Here is a 14997-nt window from a genome sequence, read left to right as displayed (position 1 = left end):
GAGTTATAGCCCAAAACATCTACATGGCACCAAGTTGGGTAAGCTATCATAGAAGACGGTATCACAAGCTTCTGAGTAAGATTACATATTTGTAGTATTTAACACTTCATAGTCTACGGAAAAAGTATAAATTGCCAAATGCATTATGCTGGAGATGCGCTTGGGATTTTGCAGATTTCAGACATATATGGTGGGCCTACAAATATATAAGAGTTTTTTGGATTAATATAATTATGAGCACAGAAAAAAAGTACACAGTATAAATTGCATTTAGATGCAATGGTTTTATTATTAAGATAAATGGATCAGAAGCAACTAAGAATGAACGGATGATTGCAAGCATGTTGATTTCAGCCTGGGGACTAATGCCCCCCAAAATGGGGGAAAACAGGAAGTACCCACTCTAAGGGAATGAGAGAATTATACTTTGCAAAAAGTATGAATGCATAAGATCTCAAGCTCAACAACGTATGAACGGGCCAACCCTAGATTCTTCATTAAAAGCAGAAGCACACCCACTCTCTCCCACTCTTACATGACATCCCATGGGTTGTTTAACTCAAAGGCTGTTGTTATATACAAACTGTCCCAGTGTGTCACTAGCCCAAGGTCACCCAGTTTCATGGCTGAGAAAAAATCTGAACCCAGGTCTCTCCAGCCTAATCTAGGATTAAATCTATAGCATGGCACTGGTTCTCCATATTATGAATTTAATTTATTATCATAAAAGGAACAGCAAAGGGGTCGAGAGGGAATAAGTTAAGTAAAGGTTCAAAATGACGGTTGGATACTGTATGCAGCCATCATTTTGGACTTTCACTTACTTTGGCACATTTTGAACCTAATGCTTTATAGCAGGGCTGGGCAATTTTGGATGGTCTGGGACTGCATTTAGATCCAGATTTACCTTCTCCCCGTCCTTGTCCTACAGTGTCTCCCAATTATTAGCATAGAATAAGGGAACAAAAAGTTCAGATAACATGAACCAAAACTCTATTGTGAAAAGTTTGTGGAAAGGAGAGCATCAAGGCAGCAAAATTAAAATGATGGAGTACTTAAAGTGAAGTGGTATATATAAAGACAGAACTTCCTTCCAGCATGAAATGTTACCTACATTTCTTTTAGGTAAAAATTTGGACTCCGTAAGGCACTCCATAAAAAACATCTCAGATGGATGCAAATGAACTGCATACATGTTGCTCCAAAGCTGCTGGAGAATAGTGAGAAATGCAGAAAGCATAAAGCCAAGCAACTGACAGGTGTCTGAATTAGCGCATAGGCATGGGCTAGTACCTGGATTAAAGATTAGACTAATTTACTCCAGGTAAGAGAGCTCCTTGGGTGCCAAGATGCCAGCTGATGAGATTTTGTTTTGAGCCTCCTTAACAGAGATGCATCTATTTATGAATGCAGCAAAATTATTTTAAAACTTCTTACTGTAAGAACTTAACAAGATAAGAGAAAGTTCTATGAAACAGGGCTTCATCGTCCCTGGCTTATCCTACAGGAGCAACTGTAGAAAGTGACAGAGGGGGAACTGGAAGGGGGGAGGCAGAGAAAGAGGAATTAAGCTGACAATCTTATGTAATATACACAGTGGTTTGGATTCAGATTTAGTCACTTAGAGTAGACCCATTGAAATCAATAGAACTTAACTTAGTAATTACTCCTATTTATTTCAGTGGGTGTACACCTAAGCGTGACCAAGCCTGGATCCAACCCAATGACTGGACCTTGTTTGCAAAAGGGGAGAGGTCATGGTGGGACAAGAACCTGAGTACTATTGTAGCAGAAAGCAGAAAAAGAAAGGGGCAGTTTAAAAACTTTTCTGGGGTGGGTGGGGGAAGAAAAATTAAAAACCATGCATTGTGACAGACATGTTCCTTTCTCTACTTACTGAGAAGGGATAAACCCAAAAAAATGTGCTGGATGTTTTGCTTTGTGTGTGTGTGTGTGTGTGTGTGTTTTGAGGGGGGGAGGGAGGGAGGCCTTATAAATTGGATTAAGGGGTGTTAGTCACTCCTGGCTGCTTCTCAAACAGAAGTCAGACACTGAAGACTTCGCCCGTGTATAAACACTGAGCCGTTCTGGAAAAGACAGGGACAGAAGCAGAGGAGGAGGCAGCTCCTTCCTATAGTATGCTGTTAAAAGGGTCTACCTCTTTACTCCTTTCCACTTGTACTGCATACCCAACTGCTGCAAAGCGAACTGTCATCTGTGCCAAATAGAGTACGAAGAGTGCAATAGGACGCAAATTCAGCATTAAACATGTTCATAGTTTCCCTGTGAGGCAACGTTTAAAAACCTAACCACTCTTCCCAGCTCTTATGCAGCATCATCCAAGTGAAACTTCCTGTTGCTCCTCTCAAGTCAAAATATCCCTGACCAAGGATATTTATATTATGAGGAAAGCAGGCAGGAGCTTTAAAAGAAAGTGGGGGGAAGTAAGGAGGAGGACAAGGAGGAATGGAAGGCACACTGCTGTAAACGTGTCGTCCTCTCCGGACTGGGTTTATTCACTTAGTGGCTTTGCTATTGCAACTCAGCATACATTTAGACAACTCCAGTGTGGTTGCCAAAAAAGAGAGAGAGAAGGCTGTAATTGAGGTCACCAAAAATAACCTATTGGCAAAAAGGCACTAGCTATTTAACGTCGCCCCCCTCACCCGCCCCAACAATTCTCATGGTCATAATTCAAGAGAGGTTTTGCCAACACACCAAAGGAAGGGTTGTTTTTTTTCTTGCAGCGGGGGTGGGGCGGGGCGATTTCAAGACATTCCAGCATTAAAGAACAGAAAAATCGCAGCAGAGGGCTTAGCCGATTTAACACATCCCAACGGCAACAAAAAGGACAAGACTTCTCTGAACCCCTTCCAAACAACCCTTTCCCCCATTAGATAATTCAGCTAGCCTGACTCAGCGGTATAATAGGAATAACAGCCAGCCAGTTATGAAATACTAGCAATAGCTATTTTTCTGTGGGGCACACGAGACTTCGAGTGATAAGAGATGCCAAACAAAGCATTTTCACAAGCATCATCCAAGTGAGCTGTGGAAGAGAGGAGCGGCCACACACTTTCTTTGTATTCTAATGTGCAAAGAGGTTTGGCAGCGCACACATAGGCTGCGTTTGGATAACACAAGAGTCACAATAGGGTAATAATCAACTTGATAGTTGTTTATCTAGGGCAGCCTTCCTCAACCTGGGGCGCTCCAGATGTGTTGGACTGCATCTCCCAGAATGCCCCAGTCAACTGGGGTATTCTGGGAGTTGTAGTCCAACACATCTGGAGCACCCCAGGTTGAGGAAGGCTGATCTAGGGGGTACTCCTCACACGACATGATAATAATCAACTGTGGAGTGGATTAGGATAAGTGTTGAGTTGATTAGTCCATGCTGAGTTGACTCACTCATCCCCTGCCCTCCCCCCCCAGTCCTCCCACTAGTATCCCACCAACCATTGCTGTTGAAAAACTATCCTGCCAGCTGGACTAGAGCAGCAGCCACAGCTTTGACCGCTCTTGCCTTAACTCTTGCCTTAACTCAGTAGCCGATGAAATAACCAACAGCGCCCATCACACAACACGATAGCCAATAGTGGTTCAAATAGCCAACTCTGCACAGCGTTGGTTCTTTGCGTGGATTATTTCGGCTAAATAACCAACTGTTGGTTAAAAAAAGTCCCTCCACACAACATGATAACCCATGGTGGGTTAAATAACCAACCGTTGAGTATTGAAATTCATTGGTTATCATGTTATCTGAACCCAGTTACAGGCTTGTCATTCAGAAGCTTATTTCCCTTCCATTTGAAATGGAGCAAAATCACAGATTTTCTAAAAGTAGTAGCTTTCTTCAGTCAAGCCAAGGAAAGGGACAAGTTCTATCCCCACATCTACCTACCTTCCTAAAATCTTCTGACAAACAAAGTTACAGTCCTGAAAATAGACCTACCAAAGCTACTAGTCCACAAACAATTTGCCAGCCAACAGCACCAAAGTTAGTCCCTTATATCCCCACTTGGGGATCCCTCACTTCTTTTTAAAAAGCTTCTCTGCATTCCTTAGCACTATTTTCTTTAGATGCCATGAGCTACCAGGAGACATGGGTTATTTACAAGCCTGAATGCATCTGAATGAATTCTAAGGACTCCCGAGCAATATGCCATCATACACAAGTCCTCCATATGGCTAGCAATTCCCCTTTTATCCTGTCACTGAAGCCTAGATTTCCATACCTTGCCAAAATGTCTGTTAGAGAAGTATCTGCTAACTATATTTTAGAAGAACTGAACCAGAAACTTTCAAATGAGGATTACAAAACTTTAGCACCTAGCATTTTTTTGCTTAAATTTGCATAAAGCTTTATTGCTTAATGCTTGCAAGCAAACAATGACGTTTCTGCTCACCTCACTTATTGGGAAGGGGGGGAGCGGGTGGTCATGTGTGGGAGGTCCTCAGAAATCCCACTAGGCTGATGAAGCGTACTTTGAGAAAGGCAGCATCTCCCATCCTGCAGGCCTCAATCACACGCTGAACCAGCTGTCACTTCTCTGGCTAAAATCACTCAAGCTGGGGAAACAATCCTTCAGGGCAAACTAGATGGTACAACAATGGCACAACCAGTTACTGGAACACAAAATGTGCCCAAAAGCTATCAAAGAAGGTTTTAAAACAAGCATAGTGGTGAGGTGTTGAACCCTTCCTCACCCTGAAGTCACATCCCCAGCCATTTCTCTCCCAGAAGTTGACACTTCTAATTGAAGCACAAGAGAGAGAAAAGCAACCGGGAGGAGTGGGTTTCAGAAGGAAGTACAGTCAAGGAAAGAATCCCAACACAACACTCTGCACCCCAATTCTGTGTATTTGCATCATTCCTCTTTCCACTCGCTCACCCCACTTTGCACATGCATGCACGTACCCACCCCTACCTTGTTTTTAAACTCATACTAAAGAATCTTGCTGATGTACTAAAAAAGCATTTCAGGTTAACATAATTTAAAAGAAAAAAGAAAAAAAAGAGAACACAAACACACACATTTGTCCTCAAGGATTTTAAACAAATGTATGGTGTTTTTGTATTTCTGCAGTCAACAGTGGCCTGTATTTTAAGCCTGGAAAATGGAATTCCTGAATAATAATCTTGGCCATTCCGAGGCAGAAAAATAGTTCAAAGTTGCAACTTGGAAGTGCAACTGAAGCCCAATAAGAATACTGCATTCCATTTTTGTGCGTACCTTATGAATCAGCTTTGATAAAAGCTGTAGAGAGAGGTGCACATTTAACGGGCCTGTTCACACCCTTACAGCAATTGAGAGAGTCATACAAAAATATATGGCCACACACCCAGTTGTAAAGGAACAGGACCACAACTAGCTTTTTAAGGATGTTTTGCATCTAACGCTGCAACACTGTTGCAAGTACAAATGTATAGTTACCAGAGCGAAGACTGCCCGAATGGTTTTGGAAATCTGACAAGTTAAATCACAGTGCAGCAAGTGATCCAATCCAGTACTGTGAAGTGGAAGAAGAATGGGTCTTCAAGCAACTTAGAGGGGGGAAAGATGCATTAAAATTCACTAAAAGAAAGCGATCTTTTACAGCCCAGTTCACAAGCTTAGGGTGACCATATGAAAAGGAGGACAGAGCTCCTGTATTTTTAACAGTTGTATTGAAAAGGGAATTTCAGCAGGTGTCATTTGTATATATGGAGAATCAATGTACATTGATGGTGCTATATAAATAAATACATAAATAAATAAATAAGTAATAATAATAATCTGGTGAAATTTCCTCTTCATCATAACAGTTAAAGCTGCCTTCTTTTAAATCTGGTCACTCTTGTATAGCTCCTGCACTTTAACTGTTGTGATGAAGAGGGAATTTCACCAGGTTCTCCATATATACAAATGACACCTGCTGAAATTCCCTTTTCTATGCAACTGTTAAAGATACAGGAGCCCTGTCCTCCTTTTCATATGGTCAGCCTACACAAACTGTTTTGTGTAGCCTACACTGAAGCAAAGTTAATGGTTTTAAAAACAGTTTAAAAGTAAGTGCTTGGGTAGTAGCTCTTGCATATTTCACTTACGTAAAAATGTAATCAGCTTCATCAGGAAAGACAAGTGGACCAAGGATGAATATACAGCATATTCCCTAGGGATGCTCAAATCAATGGTGTACTTTGGAACAATCTGGACCCAACAAAACTCTCCCTTACCCTTAACTTTTGTGAACCACCCAGAGAGCTTCGGCTATTGGGCAGTATAAAAATGTAATAAATAATTAAATAAATAAATTACCCTACTATTAACAGCAGATATGTTTCTACTGACAACCTTAAATTTGCTCTCCATTTTTAAATGGCAAGTGCCAGTTCTAACATTTCTTTTTTCTGAGGAAACATTTAGATTGTTCAGCCAGCATAGCCAAATGGTGAGGGATGGTTGGAATGGTAGGCCAAAATATCTGGAAGGCTTCAAGTTGCCACCCCTGGCTTACACAGATATACTAGCTTTCTAGGGGCAGAGAGTTTTGCACATGGAAGCACATTCAGACATCCAATCCCATCTAAATGGACCCACCCCACCCCAAGGCTGTACCACTGGATTTTGCTGAGTATTTACTTGCCGGTATAGGCACCTGCTATTCATTTCAGCAACATCATCACATAACAACCAAAAAGAAACAAACCAAGAACAAAAAAGCAAGTATTTTTCAGTTGCTACCAGGCCAAGGAGCATCAAGCAATATAGCTACCCTCGCAACACAAAAATGTCCAAAGCAATTTGCAGTGTACAGGATATCAAGAATCCTGAATCAGCTTTCCTATATAACATACTTAGTTTTAAACCATACTTCTTTAATATGACACTAAGAATTTAACAAACCTTTTCTTTTAATCCAGTCTGATGCTAACAAATGTGTTTCTTTAGAGTTCAGATTACCTCCACCTCCCTGCAATATTAGTTCCTCCTGCACTGCCTGGTCAGGCCAGAAGTCCGAGATCACTTGGGAAGAGTTCACACTAATGTTAGCTCTCTAGGCAAGAGTATGAGTCATGGGACGGAGTTCTCCCACGACACTTCAGACTTCAAACATTATTGAGCAGCACAGGAAGGACCCAACATCACTCAAGGCAGTGTCAGAAGCAGCACTCACTGATGAGGAAAGCTGCATCCAATTCCATGCCTGCCTCTTGTGCAGCTGTTGAAAGGGACAAGGCCTCTGTCAAGATGAAAAGAAGTGGCAACCCTAACTAGAAACTCAACATGTGCTCCAGTCATTAAGTATTTGCTAGTGTCCTGATGAAATGACGATCTCCACATGTTGCCTGCATCATTTATTCCAAGGATATCGTTAGTGGGTGGTTAACTCAAAAGTATTTACTACATTTCCTGTTTAAAGTTTCTAATTTTAGCAGGTCTGTGTTCCTGGTTTTTTTAAAGCAGTGTATTGCTACTTCTGGACTTAATTTACTAAACTATCTAGTTGTCTGCCAAAAGATCTAGCAAGTTCCTACGCCTCACCGGAACGTTTTGGAAAGATAGTTATATAAATGAAGAATCAGTAACTATGGCTTTCCTCTCTCTCATATTCATTATGCTGATTGGTGGACACTGAATTATACCCATTTCTAATTTGCACACAGAGATGCAAAACGTATTAGCATAAATGCAAGGATCGGTTCTTTAAACAGGTGTGTGGGATGATCCGACAGTCTTTAGCTTTGAAAGAAATACACTCTCCTAAGCAGAACCTCCTAAAACAGATGGGGAAGTTTCTGCCCTTACCAAATACATCACCCTGACCAGTGACTAGGCTCATTAAACTGGTTTAGGTGTTTTAACTATTTCCTATTTCAGAGAATAGCCTGGTGTGTATGCTAAAAGGAAAAACTGATTAAGTCTCTTGTATGATAGCAGATCTTAGAGAGAAAGCGCACTTCTGGATTTACAAGCCTTTTAAAATTATTATTAACATTAACTGAGCTGAGCTCCTACAAGACTTCCTGCTTGATCAGTTCAGCTCTGGCAAATCTCATCTTTATGCTAAATAATCTTGTTGGCCGTGAATACCACATAATTTGGATTAAAATGTGAAGAACAAAGAGCACACTAGCCCAGCCCAGAAGTGGCTGGGAGCTCTAATGTTGGTAATTATCACCTTGTAAGGCTGCTGTAAAACTAGGTTTGCCAACTTCTCTCTCTCTCTCTTTTTACCAGCCTTACTTCTATTCCTTTAACAGCAGGCTGACCCACAAAATTAAGCAGGTGAAGCTTTCGCAAACAACATGGCAGAAGACTGTTCACCAGCTTAATCTCTGTGTCTGGCTGTTAATAAAGGCCCAGCAGCAATACTAGTAAAAGAGCAGGCAGCGCTATCTGAAAGCACCCATTCGAATGCAGCATCCATGTCTACAACTCATTGTGCTTCCTACAAACAGCTTTCTTACGGTCACCATCTTACACCATATACAACAGATTCCAGCGCAGCTATCAAGTGATATTTCTTTCTTGCACTACAGGAAGCTTTCTTAATAGCAACAGTCTAATTTCCAGGATCAGCTTCAGATATTTTGCTGCCTGAGTTCAAGCAGCAAATGGTGCACACTCCCTAAGTCAAGGGACATAATACCCAAGGCCCAACTATGTTATTTTGGCCCCTGATGCCGAAAACCCCTGATGCTTCTTCCCCTTCCTAGCAATAAAAATACAGTAATTAATTAACAATTCACTACCTTTTCATGATACCAAAAATTTGCTCACCCTGCCTAATTGTAGGGCTGGCCCTGCTAGATCCAAACCTATTGTATATCAAAGCAACCACTAAAACAGACTTACAGAAATTGCAAGTTCCATGGCACACAAAAGCCAAAATCAAAAGAACTTTTTCAAAGACGAACAAGGTCTTGCATGTGTGAGACATCTTAATTAATTAATTAATTAATTTATCTTGCTTTCTTCTCATAACGAATGCAAAGTGAGGCACTACAGAGAAATTGTGAAAAGCCCTTCCATCTTTGGGGGCAACTTGTCAAGCAAATGCCACTGTGTTGGGAATGCACTTCTTAGATCCCAGCCAGAAGGAACAAAAAGTTTACAAAATCAATTTTTCCTATATCTTAACCTAAAGCATGAAGCTCCTTTCCCCCTGCCCCTTCAGGAGGAGAAGAAAGTTTCCCACATCACTATCCCAATTTTAACACCATAATCTCTCATTCAGCAGACACTTATCACTAATGGACACATTTCAGATTTACAGCATGGCTATCTTTTTTTTTTTTAACGTGCTTTGGAAAATATTGTATTTAGCCATTCAGGGAAGAATCTACCACCAGGAGAAGATGTTCTATCACATAAAGAGGGAATTTGCATTGAGGGTTCCATGCCGGCTAATCACTAGGTAATATTTACAATTTGGCTTCCATTGAATTTTAAACCTAGTATACCACCCAAAATTAATCTCTAGCTTTGCTAAAATAAGGACTGTCATGTTTCTCTGCCTTTATGTTTTCAGAAATGGAGATCAGTCATTGCTTCTCTATCCTAAAACACATTGGTAGGCATAACCTGATACTTGCAGTACCTACCACTGACTAATTTATTCAGACTGCAAATCTCCATTTTGAGACTGGGCCTCTCTAAACTGCAAGCCTAACGGTCACAATATATGACCACATTTTTTGACTTTCCTGTTTTTTCCTCCATGCCTTGGCTTTTTGCATCACCTAACCTGATAAAGAGTTCTGGAGAACAAGAAAGCTTGCATAGTTTTGTTGAATTTTGGTTGGTCCCAATAAGATATTGCCCAACTGTGGATTTCACCCCTCAACTAGCCTGCCAGTGAGACATCAACATGTTCAGAACAAGGAGATGAGCCAAGGGCCTAACTTTTGAAACCAAGGCTCAGAAAAGCAAATGGGAACTATTTTTACCTCAGCTGATGCTTGCTTTTTATTCACTGTTTGATGTTCAGTTATGCAAGCATTTCCTTAAAATTGGTTAATAACACCTCTCCTCCAGGTTGCTATTAAAAAAAATCCAACTTTATGCTATTATTGAAGTTTGAAACAGGCTGTTAGGAGAAACCAGTGAAACAGATGCTTGACTGGTAGGTAGTTGCCAGAACAAATTGTGGAAGCTTTGTATATTGGGCTCTTCACATCTTGGGTTCAGGTCAGCACTTCTGGTGTATCCCAAAACACTGTGAATATCCACTTTGCATATGGAAATAATGCAGCCCAGGCCCCTGGACCAGCAAGAGCCTTACTTGTTCCAAAATTAAAAATCGCTTCCCACTGGACTTCTCAGAATGCTTTCAAACTGTTCTTAACAGCAGGTACAGGAAAGATTGTTTCAACACTGCCGAATCTAGCAGTGCAAACATTTAAGGTGTTCCCTCCCTCACACTGGCCTCCCCTGAACCCACAAGTCTAAGAGTTGTCAGAGTGTACTAAAAATTCACCTAGCTGGTTTCTCCACAGTGAGCATGGAAGTGTGCTGGGGGAAAACCATGGCTACATTTCATTGGAATATTGCCTTTACTCAACTGGGCATTACAGTGTTGAAAAAAGCAAAAGAGAGAGAAAAAGGTACCATTGGAGGAGGTTACTAGTCACATCCTACATCAATAAACACTAGAAGCTGAATGCAAAAGGAGAAATAACAGCCTATGCTGAAAGAGGACCAAACAGTACTCTTTGGTTGTGTGTAGTATTACTGCTAATGGAAGTCTGAAGGCATCTGGTATGGTTCTACCTGGGAAGGTAAGCAGATCTGGACCTGGACAGTATCTAGACAGGAGACCATCTATGAACCATTCTGACCTCTGGAAGGGTAAGAGAGCAAGTAAATAAAAAGGATAAGAAAAGGGATATGAGAAATACTTGGCAGCACTAAATGCTGTATAACTCCAACTTAACTGCTTTCTACACGGATTCCACTATTTGCACAGAGCTAAGGTTGATTAAGCACTCTTTGCACTGCATGACTGCAGCCTCTTCTTGTGATAAATGAGCCAGGAACCACAGGGGAAAAGGAGAGGAAAGAAAAGTAGAAGAGAAGAAAAACATGAGCCACAAATAGAACATGTTTTGTCCATTGGCGTTGGAAGAAAATAGATTTACACTTTGGTGAGCTCAACTTTTTCACTCATGCTTCCCTGCATGCCAGGGAGTTGGTAAAGCTACTATCCCTTCATCAACTGAACCAGGCTGAAGAATCTCCTTCCTGAGCGCTCTGCATCGCAGCCTGCCTAGGTGGTCTTGGGAAAAACAGCAGCAAAAGAGCACAGAGTCCCTCCCTCATGAGCGATCCAGCTGGTATCCAACCACAGAAGAGTCAGAGGGAGGATGGCTCACTTTTTACCTGGCATACATTTTTATTTAGCTATGCCCCCTGCTCTAATCCCCCAAACTCAACACAGATAACATTTCCTTTTTTATCACTAGGTGTGGGAAGACAGCATTCCCACTCTGCAGAGAGGAAAAGCAAAGGCTAAGTGTACCATCCAAGGCCATCCAACCAAATTCAGGTGGGATTCAAACCCAGGTCCTTATTTATTTATTTATTACATTTTTATACCGCCCAATAGCCGAAGCTCTCTGGGCGGTTCACAAAAATTAAAACCATAATAATACAACCAACAGGTTAAAAGCACAATTACGAAATACAGTATAAAAAGCGCAACAAGGATAAAACCACGCAGCAAAATTGATATAAAATTAAAATACAGAGTTAAAACAGTAAAATTTAAATTTAAGTTAAAATTAAGTGTTAAAATACTGAGAGAATAAAAAGGTCTTCAGCTGGCGACGAAAGGAGTACAGTGTAGGTGCCAGGCGGACCTCTCTGGGGAGCTCATTCCACAACCGGGGTGCCACAGCGGAGAAAGCCCTCCTTCTAGTATGTGTTCTATTAAGTTCTCCAGCTGTGAAAAATATTTGCTTCCATTGCGATTAGCAGCACTGATGGCTCAGCGTGCTTAGCAGAAAAAAAACCTAGAGCGGAACATCTGTGCACTTCCCTTGATGTTGAAATGAAAAGACGGCTATTGGTCCAAGATGGTAATCTAGTCACAACCTGCTCAACTGGAGTGTCAAGCGACAGCAGAAAGTGGCAAGGTGCATGGCAGACACTCATTTACTGCTTTAGAATTCTTGAGGGCTCTGGTCCCGGACACAAAAAGCAAAATGACTACTTGAATACAGCCAACAATAACAGCAACAATAATAAACTGCCTTTCATCCGCTAGGAATCACAGGGGCACAGTGTATACATAACATTACAAAATGACAAGTACAATGTAACAATAAAACTACAAACTATAAGAACAATTCAACCAGCAAACAAATGAATCAATTAAAAAAAATTAAATGCTTTGGCAAAAAAGCATGGTTTCTCTGCCATTATCACTCGCAAACGCACTCATGCTAAAGTTTAATATGTTCTTCATTTGAAGCTGTAAAGCAGAATATTGCAGCTGTATGGTTATAACAGAAGGAAATAAGCTTTCTTCCAACCAACTAGTTTTACTATTGTTTATGGGTTTAAGTGTAATATTCAACGTCCTCCAAAACTTAATAGTCAAATACATCACTACTTACTCAAAGCTCTTCAGCACTTATCCACTTTCCCACCCACTCCTCCTCTTCCCCTTGTGACTTTTTTTTTTTAATAAAAGAAGGAAGCATTGTAAATAAGAAGTATGGCTATTTTGCAAAAGATAATCAATCTGGAAAGAACACAAGGAAATTTGAATTGCCATTGCCATGAACAAGATGCTGTTCCTTATGATATAAGGATTTATGCAACTTGCCTATTCAAAGTTATTAGCCCATTTGCCAACATGTAACTATAATAGTTATTTGTGACCAGGAAACAGAATCTAGGACAGGGCCAACAATGTCACTGGGCCACATATCACTATACAATAACACAGTGCAATGCTTTTGCAGTGACACACTTTCAGACATTCCAACCATGAAAACCAGAGGACCCTACATCATAATTAAGACAAATTAAAATTTGTCTGTGTCTGTCTCTCTCACACACGTATATAGATGAACACAAGACAGACTCTTATCTGAATGCAAGAAGGTCCGCCCTGCATATTTGCCTGTTTGTTATTACTGCTACTGCTACTTTATTCTGTTCTAGACAGTTAATTCTCATTTGTGTTCCTCCATATATTCCAAATTAGTTATCTTAGAATGGCAGTAAACAGAGCCAAAGGGGAACAAAGTCATTGATTCTTAAATGTTCTTTAGAATACAGCCTGAGAAAGGTTTAGCAATCCAGTTTTGGATCGCTAATATGCTTTAAATAATTAAATTACAAAACCAAATAAGTTAGGCAACCAAACCACGTACAATGGGAACAACTTAAGTAAGAGTGGGCAAAATGTAGCCTACATGCATTGTTCTTTCCCCTAATAGCCAAGAGAATACCTGTTAAAAATTGTCAAAACCCTGCATGCTAGGATTTTGTGTAAGTTCCCAGATTTGATGGCTGCAGAGATAAGTTGGAGTACTAGTAGACTAGAACTGTGGAACATGCGGTCACCAATCTGAATATGCAACCCCTGCTTAGGGGTTGTTGTGTCATGAGAACCTGACAAGGGTGGGTTAAGGGAGGATTAAACATGGGTTGTTTTAGGGTTATATGAGGGCTGTTTAACCTTTGCATAACCCATGCTTGTGGGATTCACACAACATGACCACCCCTAAATGACTATTGCATGTGTAACCTAGCATCCACAGACACCATGGCTCATCGTGGGTTAAGTTAACCATGTTGAGCCACAGCATGTCTGGTAATTATTTCATTCTTCATTTTTTAAATTGCTAATTTATGTTTTCTACATAGAAGGGAAAACATTTCAGAAGACTACTAAGCACTTACAACAATAGCCTGGCACTTGCCATATTCATGAAATGAATATGCAAATTATTCCAAGAGCGTGCTATTAAGATATGCTGATGCACTGCCGTCTTCTGCCTCTTGATATATTTCTCCTGTTTCCCCAACAGTAGTTTACCGATGCCACTTACCTATCTTGGTTGAGGACCCAACAAAATATGGATTCCACTCTCAACTGGGACTTTCAAAAACTAGAAATCAGTTGGAAAAACAAGGACCTTACATTTTAGCAGATGGGTGACCATTTCATCTTACCTTGTTTTTGTATAAAAATCCTAAGCAGTGGGTTTGCACTTGAAACAGCCTTGAAGAAGTTGTCATCGTTATTAATAGGAAGAAGATCCCCATGTATATCTGCATATCCAATCATTACCTCCATATTGGATATGTGGTGGATGTGAAGGATAAGTTTGTAGAAGTCTTCAAATTTTCCTGGCTTGAAACGATCCAGAGAAAATCTTCGAAATTCTGCACCAAACTGCAATCAAGGGAGAGAGTGCAGATGAGCGGCGGTCAGGATTTTTAAAACTGCAGAAGTTTACAGGTTTGACATTTGCTAATTTTATTTTGAAGCAGAGCAGCTGCTCTTCCATACTATTATTCTACAGAATTTCTTTAGTGCTTTGTGCCAACTGTAATAGCTCAGAATCCAAACCTTGGTTTGAGTTTCCAAAGTACAACAGGCAAACCCTGGCTTTAAGCTGCTCTGCTACTTTCAGTTTACCATCCTCTGTGCCCTCAGCTCTGTAAGTTCAGTCCCATCTCCATACAGCATTCTCTGGAGGCAGAGTGATGGCTGTCACTATGGCTCATCAATTCAATCACCACATTAAGCCCGTGTTAGTGCAAATATAGACCTATTCAAAAGCAGAACTAATGCTATCAGAGTTGCTTTGCCTACCACTGTTTTGTACATCCCAAAGAAAATGCAGTGTTCTGACTTTTCCCTTGTTTACCCACTGTGCCTCATATTTCAGCAACTCCTTTTTGCAAGCCCCCCCATAAATTTATTTTTTATGGATTTCATTTCATTCCCCCCTTTCCCAAGACTCAGGAAGCTCAGCCACTCCCCACC

The 14997-nt window shown here is 40.7% G+C and overlaps 1 protein-coding gene across 1 annotated transcript in view; it reads right to left on the bottom strand.

The window, feature by feature from the left end:
* Positions 1–14997, bottom strand: part of PARD6G (par-6 family cell polarity regulator gamma) — an 85776-nt gene that overhangs the window by 47578 nt on the left and 23201 nt on the right. Inside the window, exon 2 of the mRNA XM_063130483.1 lies at positions 14178–14400. Within this exon, the coding sequence (XP_062986553.1) occupies positions 14178–14400 (223 nt within the window). The remainder of the gene's footprint in view (positions 1–14177; positions 14401–14997) is intronic.

The sequence above is a fragment of the Elgaria multicarinata genome, chromosome 7 (assembly GCF_023053635.1).
Source record: "Elgaria multicarinata webbii isolate HBS135686 ecotype San Diego chromosome 7, rElgMul1.1.pri, whole genome shotgun sequence".
Lineage (NCBI taxonomy): Eukaryota > Metazoa > Chordata > Lepidosauria > Squamata > Anguidae > Elgaria > Elgaria multicarinata.
Note: the sequence above shows the minus strand (reverse complement) of the source record. Positions and strands in the feature narration are given on the sequence as shown.